The sequence below is a fragment of the Salmo trutta genome, chromosome 37 (assembly GCF_901001165.1).
Source record: "Salmo trutta chromosome 37, fSalTru1.1, whole genome shotgun sequence".
NCBI classification, from domain to species: Eukaryota; Metazoa; Chordata; class Actinopteri; order Salmoniformes; family Salmonidae; genus Salmo; species Salmo trutta.
In genome coordinates this window covers 9406883-9428709 of record NC_042993.1, presented here as the reverse complement: position 1 = coordinate 9428709, position 21827 = coordinate 9406883, and the positions used below count along the sequence as shown (strand labels likewise).

The 21827-nt window shown below is 45.7% G+C and overlaps 1 protein-coding gene across 3 annotated transcripts in view; it reads right to left on the bottom strand.

Moving 5' to 3' along the window:
- Positions 1-144: 144 nt before the first annotated feature.
- LOC115176741 (intermediate filament family orphan 1-like) overlaps positions 145-21827 on the bottom strand; it is a 27890-nt gene continuing 6207 nt past the window's right edge. The window contains exons 2-9 of one of the 3 annotated variants that reach the window (XM_029736986.1): positions 16992-17052; positions 11228-11323; positions 7782-7922; positions 7457-7644; positions 7135-7261; positions 2999-3091; positions 1226-1356; positions 145-548 (exon numbers count right to left, since the gene is read on the bottom strand). In XM_029736986.1, the coding sequence (XP_029592846.1) occupies positions 446-548; positions 1226-1356; positions 2999-3091; positions 7135-7261; positions 7457-7644; positions 7782-7922; positions 11228-11323; positions 16992-17052 (940 nt within the window). In that variant the 3' untranslated portion in view covers positions 145-445. The other 2 variants (XM_029736985.1, XM_029736987.1) reach the window with 2 other exon arrangements.

Below are 21827 nucleotides of genomic sequence, written 5' to 3'. Positions count from 1 at the left end.
GTTCTCTGTAGTACCAACAACTACCTTAAGAGTACACGCTAGCCTACAACTCATATGAGTTCATTCAAATATTGCTCATACTTTTTCTATGAGGTATTCTCAATTCAAGTTGTGTATTTCAATCCATTACCTTGTTACCTTTGCTCTGCTAAACAGTGGAGTCTTATGTACAGACTTCCATGGTGCTAGTAATACCACTTCCCAGTAGAGGGGACTAAAAGCTGATGGAAACACACAACACTACACCGTCGCTAAAACAGATAGATCTGACACTTTCCTATACTGAGGCTTGTGAATGAAGATAGCTTGAAGAAAATTAAAAAATGACTAACAAACATCTAGTGATTAGAATGTAAACATGGCGTTGCTATAGTGACGGCGGAGTGTTGAGTGGTGCTGTGGTTGGATGGAATGAAGGTCATGTGATGGAGGTGGTCTTGATAGGTCATGATCTGGGAGGAGAGTTGGAGAGAGGTGGTGGCGCTGTTGTCCCTTCCTTCTCTGCCTGGTCAACGCTCTCCTCACCAGCCACAGGACAGCCAGGCTTACTATAAAGAGAGCGAGCATGAGAGCGAGAGAAAGAGAGAAAGAGAAAGAGCAAGGGAGAAAGAGAGGTTGAGACAGAGAGAGAAAGAGAGGCAGAGACAGAGAGAGAGAGAGAGGCAGAGACAGAGAGAGAAAGAGAGGCAGAGACAGAGAGAAAGAGAGGTAGAGAGAGAGAGAAAGAGAGGTAGAGACAGCGAGAGAAAGAGAGAAGGAGTGAGAAAGAGAGGTAGAGACAGAGAGAGAAAGAGAGGCAGAGACAGAGAGAGAAAGAGAGGTAGAGAGAGAGAGAGAGAGAAAGAGAGGTAGAGAGAGAAAGAGAGAAGGAGTGAGAAAGAGAGGTAGAGACAGAGAGAGAAAGAGAGAAGGAGAGAGAAAGAGAGGTAGAGACAGAGAGAAAGAGAGCGAAAGAGAGGTAGAGACAGAGAGAGAAAGAGAGAAAAAGAGAAGTAGAGACAGAGAGAGACAGAGAAAGAAAGAGAGAGGGAGAAGATCATTTCTGGGGGAATGCATAATTTAGACAATAACAGGTATACAGTAGGCACAAGAATGCGTTTAAGACTTGGTCAAAGAAAATGTACAGATTACTGCAAACTACTGTAAGTCATTAAAAGTGAGCCAAAAAGAAACCATGAGAGAGAGAAGTGAATGCCGGTGGCAGAGAGTGAGGGAGTGAGTGTACCTGTCCCCACTCTGGGTGATGAGTCTCCTGCAGGTCTCCATCTGTACATCCAGGCCTCTCTTCATAGAACACATCTCCATGTATTCATGTAGGTGACGGTTCATATCACTCTTAGCTGTAGCCAAGTCATACTGGGGAGAAACACATCACTATTAGCTGTAGCCGAGTCATACTGGGGAGAAACACATCACTCTTAGCTGTAGCCGAGTCATACTGGGGAGAAACACATCACTCTTAGCTGTAGCTGAGTCATACTGGGGAGAAACACATCACTCTTAGCTGTAGCCAAGTCATACTGGGGAGAAACACATCACTCTTAGCTGTAGCTGAGTCATACTGGGGAGAAACACATCACTCTTAGCTGTAGCCAAGTCATACTGGGGAGAAACACATCACTATTAGCTGTAGCTGAGTCATACTGGGGAGAAACACATCACTCTTAGCTGTAGCTGAGTCATACTGGGGAGAAACACATCACTCTTAGCTGTAGCCGAGTCATACTGGGGAGAAACACATCACTCTTAGCTGTAGCCGAGTCATACTGGGGAGAAACACATCACTCTTAGCTGTAGCTGAGTCATACTGGGGAGAAACACATCACTATTAGCTGTAGCCGAGTCATACTGGGGAGAAACACATCACTCTTAGCTGTAGCCGAGTCATACTGGGGAGAAACACATCACTCTTAGCTGTAGCCGAGTCATATTGGGGTGAAACATATCACTCTTAGCTGTAGCCGAGTCATACTTGCGAGAAACACATCACTCTTAGCTGTAGCCGAGTCATACTGGGGAGAAACACATCACTCTTAGCTGTAGCCGAGTCATACTGGGGAGAAACACATCACTCTTAGCTGTAGCTGAGTCATACTGGGGAGAAACACATCACTCTTAGCTGTAGCCGAGTCATACTGGGGAGAAACACATCACTCTTAGCTGTAGCTGAGTCATACTGGGGAGAAACACATCACTCTTAGCTGTAGCCGAGTCATACTGGGGAGAAACACATCACTCTTAGCTGTAGCTGAGTCATACTGGGGAGAAACACATCACTCTTAGCTGTAGCCGAGTCATACTGGGGAGAAACACATCACTCTTAGCTGTAGCCGAGTCATACTGGGGAGAAACACATCACTCTTAGCTGTAGCTGAGTCATACTGGGGAGAAACACATCACTCTTAGCTGTAGCCGAGTCATACTGGGGAGAAACACATCACTCTTAGCTGTAGCCGAGTCATACTGGGGAGAAACACATCACTCTTAGCTGTAGCTGAGTCATACTGGGGAGAAACACATCACTCTTAGCTGTAGCGGAGTCATACTGGGGAGAAACACATCACTATTAGCTGTAGCCGAGTCATACTGGGGAGAAACACATCACTATTAGCTGTAGCCGAGTCATACTGGGGAGAAACACATCACTCTTAGCTGTAGCCGAGTCATACTGGGGAGAAACACATCACTCTTAGCTGTAGCTGAGTCATACTGGGGAGAAACACATCACTCTTAGCTGTAGCCGAGTCATACTGGGGAGAAACACATCACTCTTAGCTGTAGCCGAGTCATACTGGGGAGAAACACATCACTATTAGCTGTAGCCGAGTCATACTGGGGAGAAACACATCACTCTTAGCTGTAGCCGAGTCATACTGGGGAGAAACACATCACTATTAGCTGTAGCCGAGTCATACTGGGGAGAAACACATCACTCTTAGCTGTAGCCGAGTCATACTGGGGAGAAACACACGGTCAAACAGTAACATAGCCCCCCCACCTCAATCTGGTCGATGGTCTCTTGGTATTCTTTCTCCCTGGATTTGAATAAGTCCTCAGTGTCGTTTATCACCTTCTCCAGACACTGGTCTTCCTGCTGAGAGGGAGAGAGGGAAGGAGGGAGAGAGAGAGATAGGGAATGAATGAAGGAAGGAGGGGAGAGAAGGAAGGAAAGAGAGAGGGAGACGGAGAGAGGGGGAATGGGAAGAAAAATAAACGGAAGTGATGAATTAAAGAGTACGGTGGCGGAATGATAGAGAGAGGAGAAAGATCGTGTTTCTTTATGAAGACGTGTCTGTGTCTGTGTGAGTATTGGTTCTTTATGAAGATGTGTGTGTGAGTATTGGTTGTTTATGAAGATGTGTGTGTGTATTGGTTCTTTATGGAGATGTGTGTGTGAGTATTGGTTCTTTATGAAGATGTGTGTGTGAGTATTGGTTCTTTATGAAGATGTGTGTGTGAGTATTGGTTCTTTATGAAGATGTGTGTGTGTGAGTATTGGTTCTTTATGAAGATGTGTGTGTGTGAGTATTGGTTCTTTATGAAGATGTGTGTGTGTGAGTATTGGTTCTTTATGAAGATGTGTGTGTGTGAGTATTGGTTCTTTATGAAGATGTGTGTGTGTGAGTATTGGTTCTTTATGAAGATGTGTGTGTGTGGGTATTGGTTGTTCATGAAGACGTGTGTGTGTGAGTATTGGTTCTTTATAAAGATGTGTGTGTGAGTATTGGTTGTTCATGAAGACGTGTGTGTGTGAGTATTGGTTCTTTATGAAGATGTGTGTGTGAGTATTGGTTCTTTATGAAGATGTGTCTGTGTGTGAGTATTGTTAGTTACAGAAATGCCCTGTATTGGATTGGAGCTGAAATCCCTTTCAGCACATTTATAACATATCAGAATGCAGTAAACAGAAGGTGTCTGTATGGTCAGCACACCTCATGACCAGACAGTCCAACACAGTAGAGTTACACCTGGTACACCTCATGACCAGACAGTACAACACAGTAGAGTTACACCTGGTACACCTCATGACCAGACAGTCCAACACAGTAGAGTTACACCTGGTACACCTCATGACCAGACAGTCCAACACAGTAGAGTTACACCTGGTACACCTCATGACCAGACAGTACAACACAGTAGAGTTACACCTGGTACAGCTCATGACCAGACAGTACAACACAGTAGAGTTACACCTGGTACACCTCATGACCAGACAGTACAACACAGTAGAGTTACACCTGGTACACCTCATGACCAGACAGTACAACACAGTAGAGTTACACCTGGTACACCTCATGACCAGACAGTACAACAAAGTAGAGTTACTCCTGGTACACCTCATGACCAGACAGTACAACACAGTAGAGTTACACCTGGTACACCTCATGACCAGACAGTACAACACAGTAGAGTTACACCTGGTACACCTCATGACCAGACAGTACAACACAATAGACTTACACCTGGTACACCTCATGACCAGACAGTACAACACAGTAGAGTTACACCTTGTACACCTCATGACCAGACAGTACAACACAGTAGAGTTACTCCTGGTACACCTCATGACCAGACAGTACAACACAGTAGAGTTACACCTGGTACACCTCATGACCAGACAGTACAACAAAGTAGAGTTACTCCTGGTACACCTCATGACCAGACAGTACAACACAGTAGAGTTACACCTGGTACACCTCATGACCAGACAGTACAACACAGTAGAGTTATACCTGGTACACCTCATGACCAGACAGTACAACACAGTAGAGTTACACCTGGTACACCTCATGACCAGACAGTACAACACAGTAGAGTTACACATACAGTGGGGGGAAAAGTATTTGATCCCCTGCTGATTTTGTACGTTTGCCCACTGACAAAGAAATGATCAGTCTATAATTTTAATGGTAGGTTTATTTGAACAGTGAGAGACAGAATAACAACAAAAAAATCCAGAAAAACGCATGTAAAAAATTTTTCAATTGACTTGCATTTTAATGAGGGAAATAAGTATTTGACCCCCTCTCAATCAGAAAGATTTCTGGCTCCCAGGTGTCTTTTATACAGGTAACGAGCTGAGATTAGGAGCACACTCTTAAAGGGAGTGCTCCTAATCTCAGCTTGTTACCTGTATAAAAGACACCTGTCCACAGAAGCAATCAATTAATCAGATTCCAAACTCTCCACCATGGCCAAGACCAAAGAGCTCTCCAAGGATGTTAGGGACAAGATTGTAGACCTACACAAGGCTGGAATGGGCTACAAGACCATCGCCAAGCAGCTTGGTGAGAAGGTGACAACAGTTGGTGCGATTATTCGCAAATGGAAGAAACACAAAAGAACTGTCAATCTCCCTCGGCCTGGGGCTCCATGCAAGATCTCACCTCGTGGAGTTGCAATGATCATGAGAAAGGTGAGGAATCAGCCCAGAACTACACGGGAGGATCTTGCCAATGATCTCAAGGCAGCTGGGACCATAGTCACTAAGAAAACAATTGGTAACACACTACGCCGTGAAGGACTGAAATCCTGCAGCGCCCGCAAGGTCCCCCTGCTCAAGAAAGCACATATACATGCCCGTCTGAAGTTTGCCAGTGAACATCTGAATGATTCAGAGGACAACTGGGTGAAAGTGTTGTGGTCAGATGAGACCAAAATGGAGCTCTTTGGAATCAACTCAACTCGCCGTGTTTGGAAGAGGAGGAATGCTGCCTATGACCCCAAGAACACCATCCCCACCGTCAAACATGGAGGTGGAAACATTATGCTTTGGGGGTGTTTTTCTGCTAAGGGGACAGGACAACTTCACCGCATCAAAGGGACGATGGACGGGGCCAAGTACCGTGAAATCTTAGGTGAGAACCTCCTTCCCTCAGCCAGGGCATTGAAAATGGGTCGTGGATGGGTATTCCAGCATGACAATGACCCAAAACACACGTCCAAGGCAACAAAGGAGTGGCTCAAGAAGAAGCACATTAAGGTCCTGGAGTGGCCAAGCCAGTCTCCAGACCTTAATCCCATAGAAAATCTGTGGAGGGAGCTGAAGGTTCGAGTTCCCAAACGTCAGCCTCGAAACCTTAATGACTTGGAGAAGATCTGCAAAGAGGAGTGGGACAAAATCCCTCCTGAGATGTGTGCAAACCTGGTGGCCAACTACAAGAAACGTCTGACCTCTGTGATTGCCAACAAGGGTTTTGCCACCAAGTACTAAGTCATGTTTTGCAGAGGGGGTCAAATACTTATTTCCCTCATTAAAATGCAAATCAATTTAGGACATTTTTGACATGCATTTTTCAGGATTTTTTGTTGTTGTTATTCTGTCTCTCATTATTCAAATAAACCTACCATTAAAATTATAGACTGATTATTTCTTTGTCAGTGGGCAAACGTACAAAATCAGCAGGAGATCAAATACTTTTTTCCCCTCACTGTAGCTGAGGTAAACTACCGATGTAATCAGTTAATTCAATTACAATAAGGCCTTTTTATTCACCTCAGAGTGACAAGACAGACAGTGTTAAAAATGTCTCTTCTGACTGGTAAATGAAAAACAGATACTAACTAGTATGTATGTGTGTGTGTTTGGGTTTGAGTGTCGGTGTGGGTGTGCAGACACAAGCCTCCAGGCATGCAGTCATTAGTGAAAAGCTTTGGAGTGTGTGAGCGTGCTGGGAAAAATCGCCTGCTAAAATATATTTCCCAGAGGAGTGAAGGTCAGTGCCCTGGGACAGTTTAAACCACTAGCACCACTGAAATCAAACAGCCAGGCCCAATGCCTGTGAGCAATAAACCCTGTTTTCAGCAGGCCATTACCCCATCCCTCACCCGACTCATCTGTCTAGCTCTATTCAAAACCATTTCCTGGTAAATACAAATTGACAATACTATAAACTGACTAACTGCGAATACAGAAACTCCTGATAAATGTCTATGGAATGTTGTGTAGCCTCTGCATAAAGATATCCGTACAAATCATTAAAACAATATAACTACTTGGACAAAGGTATTGCACTATGTCATCAATGTGTACTTATGAGAAGTTGAAGGTACTACTTCAAGTTTCTAACATCAGTTAACCCCATAGAGTTACTATGGAATACCTAAACATCAACATTCTAAAGCGCTCCATACCTCTCCTGGCTGGTGGGTGGTCTCTGGAGCCAGAGTGCATCCTGGGAAGTCCTCCCACAGCAGCAGAGTCTCCTCTGTCTCCTCCCAGGCCAAGCTATCACAGTCATCTTCAAACTCACACTCCCGCCTGCAACACACACAAATGTTTGTTCATTAACATTTGTTTGGCCTCTGGAGAAAATGCACATGGAAGCTTCCTTCTTATCAGTCTAATACCTTTACTATGGTAGAGTATAGACTGTGTAGAAGCTGGTTGTACCTGTAGAAGCCTGATAAGAGAAACTACACATGTAACAAACACCAGTCCTGTAATGTTACTCACAGCTGGTTGAGCATCCTCTGCATTTCCTCGTTGATCTGACTGGCTGACGAGCCACAGAGCTCCTCCTCTCTGGGCAGGCCCCCATCGCTCTCCGAGGTGCTGATAGTCTCATCACCCTCGCTACTGTTGATGGACAGCGGGGTCTGTTTCCGGGGGCGACAGTTGATGGCAGACTGGGTGTTAGGGACCTAGGAGTGGAAAGAGAGACTTAGACACACAGATAGAGAGAGAGAGAGAGAGAGAGAGAGAGAGAGAGAGAGAGAGAGACACACACAGACAGACTGACACAGACAGACACCGTCAGACAGAAAGATAGACAGACTACCTGATACATCTGGATGACATCCTCACAGTTCCTCTGCTGGGCCACGTCACACAGGCGAGCCGTGATGTCGATGCGTCTACAGATGTCCATGTCCACCTTCATGGCCTTCTCCTGGATCTTACTGTCCAGATCAGACATGTTCTACACAGAAAGAGAGATGGTTACGGTCTCCTAGTAACAGTTATCATCCTAACCAGACCAGGAGTGATCTCTGTGTAGTGTGTGAGAAACAGACTAGGGGACCCAGTGGGACAGGAGAATGAACCAGACAATATTGAGAGTGAAAAGGGTCATTGATGAGCAGATGATTTGTGTGCAGTCAGATCAGGACAGTATGAGGCTGTGTGTGTATATGGGAGAAAGATGTATATCAGTTGTTGATGATGGTTCTGTTAGGTGTGGATGGCAACATGAGATGGCGCCGATAGAGATGGCAGCTTCGCTTCAAGTCCTTAGGAAACTGTGCAGTATTTAGTTTTTCTATGTATTATTTCTTACATTGTTAGCCCAGAAAACCTTAAGTGTTATTACATACAGCCGGGAAGAACTATTGGATATCAAAGAGACATCAACTTACCAGCACAACTAGCACTACAACCAGGAATAAGACTTTCCCAAAGCGTCTGCATCTCCCAGGGAATTTGGGAATTTGAACTGATTCCAGAGGCTGACCCAAAACAACGCCGTCGGAGGAAAGGGTGCCCGGAGCGGTCTTCTAGTGAGGCTTCGGATGCGCGCACATCACCCACCGCTTCAGAGTATATTACTCACTAATGTCCAGCCCCTAGTTAACAAAGTCGACGAAATTAGGGCAAGAGTTGCTTTCCAAAGAGATTTCCGGGATTGTTACATACTTTGTTTCACGGAGACATGGCTAGCTGGGGACATGCTGTCGGAGTCCGTACAGCCAACGGGATTTTCAGTGCATCGCAACGACAGGAACAACCATCTCTCTGGTAAGAAGAAGGGCGGGGGTGTATGTTTCATGATTAACAACTCATGGTGTAATTGTAACAACATACAAGAACTCAAGTCCTTTTGTTCACCTGACCTAGAATTCCTCACAATCAAATGCCGACCATATTATCTCCCAAGAGAACTCTCCTCGGTTATCGTCACAGCCATGTATATCTCCCAAGACGGCCATCAAGGAACTTCACTGGACTTTATGCAAACTGGAAGCCATATATTCTGAGGCTGCATTTATTGTAGCTGGGGATTTTAACAAAGCTAATCTGAGAACAAGTCTACCTAAATTCTATCAGCATATCGATTGCAGTACACGAGCGAGTAACACACTCGACCACTGTTACTCTAACTTCCGCGATGCATACAAGGCCCTCCCCCGTCCTCCTTTTCGCAAATCTGACCATGACTCCATCTTGTTGCTCCCCTCCTATAGTCAGAAACTAAAACAGGAAGTGTCCGTGCTTAGGTCTATCCAACGCTGGTCTGACCAATCGGATTGCTTCGATCACATCGACTGGGATATGTTCAAGGTAGCCTCAGACAATAACATTGACGTATACGCTGACCGGTGAGCGAGTTTATAAGGAAGTGTGTATAGGAAATGTTGTACCCGCTAGGACTATTAAAACCTTCCCTAACCAGAAATCGTGGATTGATGGCAGCATTCGCGCAAAACTGAAAGCATGTACCACCGCATTTAATCATGTCAAGGCGACTGGAAACATGGCCGAATACAAACAGTGCAGTTATTCCCGTCGTAAGGCAATCAAACAAGCAAAGTGTCAGTATGGAGACAAAGTGGAGTTGTAATTCAACGGCTCAAACACGACACGTATGTGGCAGGGTCTACAGTCAATCACGGCCACCATTGTTCCTGTTCCCAAGAAAGCTAAGGTAACTGAACTTAATGACTATCGCCCCGTAGCACTCACGTCTGTCATCATGAAGTGCTTTGAGAGACTAGTCAAGGATCATATCACCTCCACCCTACCTGATACCCTAGACCTACTCCAATTTGCTTACCACCCCAATAGGGCCACAGACGATGCAATCACCATCACACTGCACACTGCCCTATCACATCTGGACAAGAGGAATACCTATGCAAGAATGCTGTTCATTGACTACAACTCTGCATTCAACACCATAATACCCTCCAAACTCATCATTAAGCTTGAGACCCTGGGTCTCGACCCCGACCTGTGCAACTGGGTCCTGGACTTCCTGACAACATCTCCACTCCACTGATCCTCAACACTGGGGCCCCACAAGGGTGCGTTCTCAGCCCTCTCCTGTACTCCCTGTTCACCCATGACTGCGTGGCTATGCACGCTTCCAACTCAATCATCAAGTTTGCAGACGACACTACAGTGGTAGGCTTGATTACCAACAATGACGAGACCGCCTACAGGGAAGAGGTGAGGGCTCTGGGAGTGTGGTGCCAGGAAAATAACCTCTCACTCAATGTCAATAAAACAAAGGAGATGATCGTGTACTTCAGGAAGGCAAAGGGAGCACCCCCCTAACCACATCGACGGGACAGCAGTGGAGAAGGTGGAAAGTTTTAAGTTCCTCGGTGTTCCAAACTGAAATGGTCCACGCACACAGACAGTGTGGTGAAGAAGGCGCAACATCGCCTCTTCATCCTCAAGAAGCTGAAAAAATTGGGCTTGTCACCGAAAACCCTCAAAAACCTTTACAGATGCACAATCGAGAGCATCCTGTCGGGCTGTATCACCTCCTGGTACGGCAACTGCACCGCCCACAACAGCAGGGCTCTCCAGTGGGTGATGCGTTCTGCACACCACATCACCGGGGGCAAACTACCTGCCCTCCAGGACACCTACAACACCCGATGTCACAGGACGGCAAAAAGATCAAGGACAATAACCACCTGAGCCACTGCCTGTTCCCCCCGCTATCATCCAGAAGGCGAGGCCAGTACAGATGCATCAAAGCTGGGACAGAGAGAATGAAAAACAGCTTCTATCTCAAGGCCATCAGACCGTTAAACAGCCAACACTACCACAGAGAGGCGGCTGTCTACCTACAGACTTGATATCATTGGCCACTTTAATAAATGGAACACTTGTCACTTTAGTGATGCCACTTTAAGAATGTTTACATATCTCCCATTACTCATCATATATGTATATACTGTATCTTTCACTATCTATCATTTACTATCTATTGCATCTTAGCCGCTCTGTCACTACTCATCCATATATTTTATACTTACATATTGTCATCCCATTCCTTTACTAGATTGTGTGTATTAGGTTTTGTTGTGGAATTTGATAGATATTAGGTTTTGTTTTGGAATTGTTAGATATTACCTGTTAGATACTGCTGCACTGTCAGATCTAAAAGCATAAGCACTCGCAATAACATCTGCTAACCATGTGTATGTGACCAATACAATTGGATTGGATAAGAGAAGGTGCATATTGAGAGGAACTTTATGGATGTAGACTCACGTTGCTCATGAGGCCTTTGAAGAGCACCAGTTCAGCCTTCAGCTGCTGCACTCTGACAGCCAACTCATCCTGACAGCCCTCACTCTCCTGGAGGTCCTACAAACAAAACACACACATAATCATGAGATGCATGTCTATGCACACAGGTACACGCGCACACACAGACACACGCAGGCCTGCACGAACACAGACAACCCCACCACTCACACACATCCTGCAAACCAGCTCAGCCCCTACTTTCTGGAAAAGACCAGATTAAAAAAACAGTAAAAAAAAAACATTCTATATTGACCACCTCAGGGTAGGGCCAAACAGTAAAACATTCTATATGGACCATGTCAGGGTAGGGCCAAACAGTAAAACATTCTATATTGACCATCTCAGGGTAGGGCAAAACAGTAAAACATTCTATATGGTCCAACTCAGGGTAGGGCCAAAAAGTAAAACATTCTATATGGACCATCTCAGGGTAGGGCCAAACAGTAAAACATTCTATATTGACCACCTCAGGGTAGGGCAAAACAGTAAAACATTCTATATTGATCATCTCAGGGTAGGCCAAACAGTAAAACATTCTATATGGACCATCTCAGGGTAGGGCCAAACAGTAAAACATTCTATATGGACCATCTCAGGGTAGGGCCAAACAGTAAAACATTCTATATGGACCACCTCAGGGTAGGGCCAAACAGTAAAACATTCTATATGGACCATCTCAGGGTAGGGCCAAACAGTAAAAAAACATTCTATATGGTCCAACTCAGGGTAAGCCAACAGTAAAACATTCTATATTGACCATCTTAGGGTAGGGCAAACAGTAAATTCATTCTATATTCACCATCTCAGGGTAGGGAAAAACAGTAAAATAATTCTATATTCACCATCTCAGGGTAAGGCCAAACAGTAAAACATTCTATATTGACCATCTCAGGGTAGGCCAAACAGTAAAATAATTATATATGGACCATCTCAGGGTAGGGCAAACAGTAAAATAATTATATATGGACCATCTCAGGGTAGGGCAAACAGTAAAACATTCTATATTGACCATCTCAGGGTAGGGCAAAACAGTAAAATAATTCTATATTGACCATCTCAGGGTAAGGCCAAACAGTAAAACATTCTATATTGACCAATTTAGGGTAGGGCCAAACAGTAAAACATTCTATATGGACCATCTCAGGGTAGGGCCAAACAGTAAAACATCATATCTTGTCTTTATAAGTCTTGACTCGTTTCGCACTTCAAATCCAAAGTACAACACACAAACATAGAGTACATACACACAGATTATACATTGACAACACTGCCTACTTAATCTCAGAAGTGCCTTGGATCATATTGTTGATCTAATTCTCCCTCTTTTCTCTGAAGTATTTGATTCCGTAAACTACTAGCCATAATATTTTGCAGAACTTCTTCCTGAGATATGTCTTGACATAAAAGTTGATTGTGTCTGTGCTGCAAATGAAATAAGGTAACTTGACTTGTCCCCGAGTGTTTCTTTGTGTATCTTGTACATTGTTCTGCATGGATAGTTGAATGTAAAGTGGGACTTTGCTGCATGCCATGTGGTCTCCTGTTGGCTCAACAGAGCCTGTCTAACTGGGTTAGGTATATGTCCCCTGCAGTTGCATGCTCACACATCCACACACACACACACAACAAACCTGAGAAACCAGAGCCCCATCTGGCTCAGCTTCATATGCTTACTGATGGCAAGATGGCACCGACAGACATGGCAGCTTTGCTTCTAGCTCCTAAGCAACATTCCAGTCTTTTGTTTTTTTGGTGTTATTTCTTACAAACGGAAAGAACTTTTGAATATCAGAGTGGCGGTAACTCACCAGCATTACGACCAGGAATACGACTTTCCCGAATTGGATCCTTTGTTCATAACCCCCAGGGCAATTGAACTTATCCCAGGGGCTGCTACAAGACGCCGCCGGCGGAGAAGAGTAGACTTCTAGTCTAACTCAGGAGGCGTGCACACCATCCACCACTTCCGAGTAGATTACTCACTAATGTTAAGTCTCTGGACAATAAAGTAGACAAGCTCAGGGCGAGGATCTCCTCCAGAGATACATCAGGGACTGTAACATACGCTGTTTCACGGAATCAAAGCTCTCTCCGGATATACTGTCCCGGTCCATACAGCCAGCTATGTTCTCAGTACATCGTGCAGACAGGAATAAAGAACTCTCCGGGAAGAAGAAAGGCAGGGGTGTATGTTTCATGATTAACTACTCATGGTGTGATTGTGATAATGTATAGAAACTCAAGTCCTTTTGTTCACTCGACCTAGAATACCTTACAATCAAATGCAGACCGTATTACCTCCAAAGAGAATTCTCTTCAGTTATAGTCACAGCCATGTGCATTCCCCCTCAAGCTACATATCCTGAGAATGCATTTATTGTAGCTGGGGATTTTAACAAAGCAAATTTGAGGAAAACGCTACCGAAGTTTTATCAACACATTGACTGTAGTACTCGTGCTGCTAAAAACACTCGACCACTGCTACTGCAACTTCCGTGACGTATGTGGCAAGGTCTACAGACAATCACGGATTACAAAGGGAAAACCAGCCACGTCGAGGACACCGACATCTAGCTCCCGGATAAGCTAAATACCTTCTTCATCCGATTTGAGGATAACACAGTGCCACCGACGCTCACTGCCCGCACTTCAAGGACATCAACCACCCGAGCCACGGCCTGTTCACCCACTGTCATCCAGAAGGCGAGGTCAGGATGATAGCGGGGTGAACAGGCAGTGGCTCGGGTGGTTGATGTCCTTGATTATCTTTTTGGCCTTCCTGTGACATCAGGTGTTGTAGGTGTCCTGGAAGGCAGGCAGTGTGCCCCCGGTGATACGTTGGGCAGACCGCACCTCTGGAGATGCCTGCGGTTGCGGGCAGTGCCCTTCCGGTCACAAGACGCAGGCCTCCTTATTGTCCCTAGAACTTCTAAGCAAACAGCTGGAGGTGGGGCTTTCTCCTATACAGCTCAATTATTATGGAATGGTCTGCCTATCCATGTGAGAGACGCAGACTCAGTCTCGACCTTTAAGTCTTTATTGAAGACTCATCTCTTCAGGAGGTCCTATGATTGAGTGTAGTCTGGCCCAGGGGTGTGAAGGTGAACGGAAAGGCACTGGAGCGACGAACCGCCCTTGCTGCCTATGCCTGGCTGGTTCCCCTCTCTCCACTGGGATTCACTGCCTCAAACCCTATTACAGGGGCTGAGTCACTGGCTTACTGGTGCTCTTCCATGCTGTCTCTAGGAGGGGTGCGTCACTTGAGTGGGTTGAGTCACTGACGTGATCTTCCTGTCCGGGTTGGCGCCCCCCTCGGGTTCGTGCCGTGGGATCTGCATGGGCTATCCTCGGCCTTGTCTCAGGGTAGTAAGTTGGTGGTTTGGGGGCTGTGCTTTGGCAAAGTGTGTGGGGGTTATATCCTGCCTGGTTGGCCCTGTCCGGGGGTATCGTCAGACGGGACCTCAGTGTCTCCCAACCCCTCCTGTCTCAGCCTCCAGTATTTATGCAGCAATAGCTTATGTGTCGGGGGCTAGGGTCAGTCTGTTATGTCTGGAGAATTTCTCCTGTCTTATCCGGTGTCCTGTATGAATTTAAGTATGCTCCCTCTAACTCTCTCTCTTCTCTCGGAGGACCTGAGCCCTAGGACCATGCCTCGGGACTACCTGGCCTGATGACTCCTTGCTATCCCCAGTCCACCTGCTGTCCCCAGTCCACCTGCTGCTGCTCCAGTTTCAACTGTACTGCCTGAGGCTATGGAATCCTGACCTGTTCACCAGACGTGCTACCTTGTCCCGGACCTGCTGTATGACTGTCTCTCTCTACCGCACCTGCTGTCTAACTCTGAATGATCGGCTATGAAAAGCCAACTGACATTTACTCCTACGGTTCTGACCTGTTGCACCCTCTACAACTACTGTGATTATTATTCGACCCTGCTTGTCATCTATGAACATTTGAACATGTTCTGTTATAATCTCCACCCGGCACAGCCAAGAGGACTGGCCACCCCTCTGAGCCTGGTTCCTCTCTATGGGGGGGGGGGGTCAAAATCAAAAGTAACAGTCAGTAACTGGTGTGGCCACCAGCTGCATTAAGTACTGCAGAGCATCTCCTCCTCATGGACTGCACCAGATTTGGTGCAGTCCATGAGGTCCCAGACGTGCTCTCCAACAGGTCCCAGACGTGCTCAATGGGATTGAGATCTGGGCTCTTCGCTGGCCATGGCAGAACATTGACATTCCTGTCTTGCAGGAAATTACGCACAGAACGAGCAGTAAGGCTTGTGGCATTGTCATGCTGGAGGGTCATGTCAGGATGAGCCTGCAGGAAGGGTACCACATGAGGGAGGAGGATGTCTTCCCTGTAAGGCACAGCATTGAGATTGCCTGCAATGACACAAGCTCAGTCCGATGATGCTGTGACACACCGCCCCAGACCATGACGGACTCTCCACCTCCAAATCGATCCTGCTCCAGAGTACAGGGCTCGGTGTAACGCTCATTCCTTCGACAATAAACGCGACTCCGACCATCACCCCTGGTGAGACAAAACCGCGACTCATCAGTGAAGAGCACATTTTGCCAGTCCTGTCTGGTCCAGCGACGGTGGGTTTGTGCCCATAGGCGACATTGTTGCCGGTGATGTCTGGTGAGGACCTGCTCACCAAGAGTGTGCAAAGCTGTCATCAAGGCAAAGGGTGGCTATTTGAAGAATCTCAAATATAAAATATATTTTGATTTGTTTAACACTTTTTTGGTTACTACATGATTCCATATGTGTTATTTCATAGTTTTGATGTCTTCACTATTATTCTACAATGTAAAAAATAGTACAAATAAAGAAAAACCCTTGAATGAGTAGGTGTTTCTAAACTTTTGACCGGTAATGTATATTTTCACAACTCCTGTCTTTTACTTTAGATTTGTTTGAATTGTTAGATATTACTGCACTGTTGGAGCAGGGAACACAAGCATTTCGCTACATCCGCAATAACATCTGCTTAATGCGTGTGACCAATACAATTTGGAAGTAGGACGTACAAATGACTTTCAGATTGAGTAACTCACTCTGACAGGGACCAAGGGTGCCATTTTGGGGAGTTGATATTGTTGCTGTAATTCAATCATACTGAATGTGTGTAAGTAGCTACACCACTTCCTCAAATAGTTAACCATTTGGCTGTTTGATCATGACAGTCAGCTGCTTTCTATAACACGTATGACGAATGTCATGGGAGGAGCATCTAACTAGTAGGTTAGGGATTTATACATAGCCTACAGTACAATTACGTTGGCTGTTTATAAACATACTATATTAGGTTAGTGGTTTGCACACTATTCAACCAAGCTGTTTCACACAAGCAATTGTATTAGGTTGTTTGGCATGCGTCAGGGCAATGTGAATCGTGTCAACACCGCCAGAACCTCAGACACAGCGTCAGAGACAACACTGCGCTTCTGGCCCCGCGCCCTAAGTTACTGTATACATCAGTGAGGAGGGCCTTTGTGTCTACAAGCATTGAGCTCCTAAACATTTCAATGTAATGTCTTGTTGTCATGTTTGATATGCTGACATGGCTTTGTTCTTGTCCCTGCAAATCAACAGAGAACAAGTGTAACAGATACATTTACCCCCTATGTATCAATTAATAAGAGAGGCCAGGCACACACACAGACACGCACACGCACGCACGCACACACACACACACACACACACACACTGTTACCTCCTGTAGGTCTTCCATCTTTTGCTGCATGTCCACTCTGACAGTGTACTCCTCCTCCCACCTACACAACAAAAAGTAATGTGAAGTAAATGACACAGTAAAATGGCAACATCATAATAATAACTATTAACTGTGTGTGTGTGTGTGTGTGTGTGTGTGTGTGTGTGTGTGTGTCTGAAACCCCTGGTCCATGAATCTGGGCCCCAGGGTCAGACAGCACCATCCATCTAGTGAACAGTAATCTCATTAAAAGCCTGTACAGTTGACATGTTAGAACTACGATGGCTGATTCAGTGACTCTACACACCACACAGACCCCACTGCACAGCACTGCCATTTATAGAATTGCTGCTTAAAATGCACAATACTGCGACATGTCGGAGCCTTTACCAAACTGCTCTTAAAACAAATAGGAGGTTATATAGTGTACAGAGAGACGTTTTTTGTGCCATTGTGCACACTGTTGTGATTGAGATAGATGGGTAAGGTGAGAGTGAGGGTGAGGGAGAGGGAGAGAGCGAGGGAAAGATGAGCTGAGCTCTCTTTGGAAGCCACCTCCCTTTTCCAGCAATCACAGCCTGCCGTGCAGAGTATACCGCATTGCAGATACTAGGTGGAGGGGAAGGCGCATGGCCGCATGCAGTTAGGGAGAGAGAGAGAGAGAGATGATGTGGGGAAGGGGGTTGAAGAAAGGAGAGTGGAGCTGGCAGTGGAGAGAGAGAGAGAGAGAGAGAGAGAGAGAGAGAGAGAGAGAGAGAGAGAGAGAGAGAGAGAGAGAGATAGAGAGAAGAGGAGAGAGAGAGAGTGAGAGATGGAGAGAAGAGGAGAGAGAGAGAGTGAGAGATAGAGAGAAGAGGAGAGAGAGAGAGTGAGAGATGGAGAGAAGAGGAGAGAGAGAGAAGAGGAGAGAGAGAGAGTGAGAGATAGAGAGAAGAGGAGAGAGAGAGAGTGAGAGATGGAGAGAAGAGGAGAGAGAGAGAGAAGAGGAGAGAGAGAGAGTGAGAGATGGAGAGAAGAGGAGAGAGAGAGAGAGAGAGAGAGTGAGAGATGGAGAGAAGAGGAGAGAGAGAGAGAGAGAGAGAGAGTGAGAGATGGAGAGAAGAGGAGAGAGAGTGAGAGATGGAGAGAAGAGGAGAGAGAGAGAGAGAGAGAGAGAGAGAAGAGGAGAGAGAGAGAGTGAGAGATAGAGAGAAGAGGAGAGAGAGAGGAGGGAGATGAGAGAGAGAGAGAGAGAGAGAGATGAGAGAGAGAGAGTGAGAGATAGAGAGAAGAGAGAGGAGGAGTGAGAGATGGAGAGAGAGAGGAGAGAGAGAGAGGAGGAGAGAGAGAGAGTGAGAGGAAGAGGAGTAGAGAGAGAGAGAGAGAGAGAGAGTGAGAGGAAGAGAGAGGATGAGAGAGAGAGAGAGAGGATGAGAGAGAGAGTGAGAGATGGAGAGAGAGGAGAGAGAGAGAGAGAGAGAGTGAGAGATGGAGAGAAGAGGAGAGAGAGAGAGAGAGGAGAGAGAGAGAGATGGATGAGAGAGGAGAGGAGAGAGAGAGAGAGGGAGAGTGGGAGATGGAGAGATAGGAGTGAGAGAGAGAGAGAGGGAGAGAGAGGAGAGGAGAGAGAGAGAGAGAGAGTGAGAGATGAGAGATAGAGAGAAGAAGAGAATAGGAAGAGAGAGAGGAGAGATAGAGAGAAGAGGAGAGAGAGAGAGTGAGAGATAGGGAGAGAAGAGGAGAGATGGAGAGAAGAGGAGAGAGAGAGAGAAGAGGAGAGAGAGAGAGTAGAGAGAGAGAAGGAGAGAGAGAGAGTGAGAGATGGAGAGAAGGGAGAGAGAGAGAGAGGAGGAGAGAGAGAGAGGAGAGATGGAGAGAGAGAGAGGAGAGAGAGAGAGAGAGTGAGAGATGGAGAGAAGAGGAGAGAGAGAGAGAGAGAGAGAGAGAGTGAGAGATGGAGAGAAGAGGAGAGAGAGAGAGAGAGAGAGAGAGAGAGAGAGAGTGAGAGATGGGAGAGAAGAGGAGAGAGAGAGAGAGAGAGAGAGAGAGAGAGAGAGAGATGGAGAGAGAGGAGAGAGAGAAGTGAGAGAGAAGAGAGAATTTGGTATAGATCAGACATAACCTAACCCACTCTAATCAATTCATTAAAACAGGAGCATTTCCCATCTGGTTGGAAATAAATATGGAAATGATCTCAGAGAAAATGGTTGTCCTGTGTGGTACCTATATCTCCCCACAGATTAATGATGACACCTTCTCCATCCTAGAGGGGGAGATCAACCCTTTCCAGGCCCAGAGACATGTACTAGTCTGTGGCGACCTAAAGCCAGAACCCGACACTCTTAGCAGACAGGGAGACAAACACCTACTTGGAGGTGACAGTATTCCCTCCCCAATATGCCCCCTAGACACAGCTTACAAAACAACCAACAAAAACAGGTCACAACTCCTGCAGCTCTGTTGCATGCTGGGTCTAGACATAGTCAATGGTAGGCTTCGAGGGGACTCCTACGGTAGGTACACCTACAGTTCATCTCTTGGCAGTAGTACTATAGACTACTTTATCACCGACATCAACCCAGTGTCTCACGGAACGATCCCAGTCAGCCCACTGACACCCCTATCAGATCACAGCAAAATCACTATCTTCTTGAACAGAGAAATACTCAACCCAGACATTGAAGCTGAACAAACTACATGCTTTTAAGAAATGCTATAGATGGAAGGAGGGTAGTGTAGAAACCAAAAAACTATTGGCCAACAACAAATCCAATCCCTCCTAGACAACTTCCTGGACACTATATTTGACCTATCAGCTAACATATCAAATTTAAATTCAAGCAGAATAGCTAAGAAAACTAACGACAATGAGAAATGGTTTGATGAAGAACGCAGAAACCTAAGAAAGAAATTATGAAACCTATCCAACCAAAAACAGAGACCCAGAAAACCTTAGCTTACGCCTTCACGTTGGTGAAACACTAAAATAATACAGAAATACACTAAGAAAAAAGAAGGAACAGCATTTCAGAAATCAGCTCAATGTAATTGAAGAATCCATAGAATCAAATCACTTCTGGGAAAATTGGAAAACACTAAACAAACAACACGAAGAACTATCTATCCAAAATGGAGATGTATGGATAAACCACTTCTCCAACCTTTTCAGTCGTATAACAAAGAACCAAGAGCAAAAACGTACACATGATAATTTACTTAACTTAGAATCAGCTATTAAAGACTACCAGAACCCACTGGATTCTCCAATTACATTGGATGAGCTACAGGCCTGTGGTGTTGATGGTATACTAAAATAAATGATTAAATATACAGACCACAAATTCAAATAGGCTATTCTTAAACCCTTCAACATTATCCTCAGCAGACTCCATCATTTCCTCGTATACACCCTGCACACCCTTACTGACAAACGAACCAAAATAAAAGCAAAGTCTTCTCATGCTTTGTTGATTTCAAAAAAGCTTTTTGCAAAGGCACTAGAACAGCCTGCAGCACCAGGCCTCACCCTACTGGACTCAGAAGTAAAATATCTACTGTTTGCAGATGATCTGGTGCTTCTGTCCCCAACCAAGGAGGGCCTACAGCAGCAGCTAGATATTCTGCACAGATTCTGTCAGACTTGGGCCCTGAAAGTGAATCTCAGTAAGATTAAAATAATGGTGTTCCAAAAAAGGTGCAGAAGCCATGACAACAAATACAAATTCTATCTAGATAGTGTTGCCCTAGAGCACACAAAGAGCTATACCTACCTCGGCCTAAACATCAGCACCATAGCTAACTACCACAAGGCTGTGAACAATCTGAGAAACAAGGCAAGAAGGACCTTCTACCCCATCAAAAAGAACATAAACCTTGACATCCCAATCAGTTATCGAACCCATTGCCCTCTATGGTTGTGAGGTCTGGGGTCCACTCACCAACCAAGAATTCACAAAACGGGACAAACACCCAATTGAGATTCTGCATGCAGAATTCTGAAAGAATATACTTTGTGTACAACGCAAAACACCAAACAATGTATACAGAGCAGAATGAGGACTATACCCACTAGTTATCAAAGTGCAGAAAAGAGCTGTTAAATTCTACAAACACCTAAAAGGAAACGATGCCCACACATTCCACCACAGAGTCATCACCTACAGAGAGATGAACTTAGAGAAGAGTCCCCTCAGCCATCTGGTTCTGGGTCTCTGTTCACAAACACACCCCACAGAGTCATCACCTACAGAGAGATGAACTTAGAGAAGAGTCCCCTCAGCCATCTGGTTCTGGGTCTCTGTTCACAAACACACCCCACAGAGTCATCACCTACAGAGAGATGAACTTAGAGAAGAGTCCCCTCAGCCATCTGGTTCTGGGTCTCTGTTCACAAACACACCCCACAGAGTCATCACCTACAGAGAGATGAACTTAGAGAAGAGTCCCCTCAGCCATCTGGTTCTGGGGCTCTGTTCACAAACACACCCCACAGAGTCATCACCTACAGAGAGATGAACTTAGAGAAGAGTCCCCTCAGCCATCTGGTTCTGGGGCTCTGTTCACAAACACACCCCACAGAGTCATCACCTACAGAGAGATGAACTTAGAGAAGAGCCCCCTCAGCCATCTGGTTCTGGGGCTCTGTTCACAAACACACCCCACAGAGTCATCACCTACAGAGAGATGAACTTAGAGAAGAGTCCCCTCAGCCATCTGGTTCTGGGGCTCTGTTCACAAACACACCCCACAGAGTCATCACCTACAGAGAGATGAACTTAGAGAAGAGTCCCCTCAGCCATCTGGTTCTGGGGCTCTGTTCACAAACACACCCCACAGAGTCATCACCTACAGAGAGAT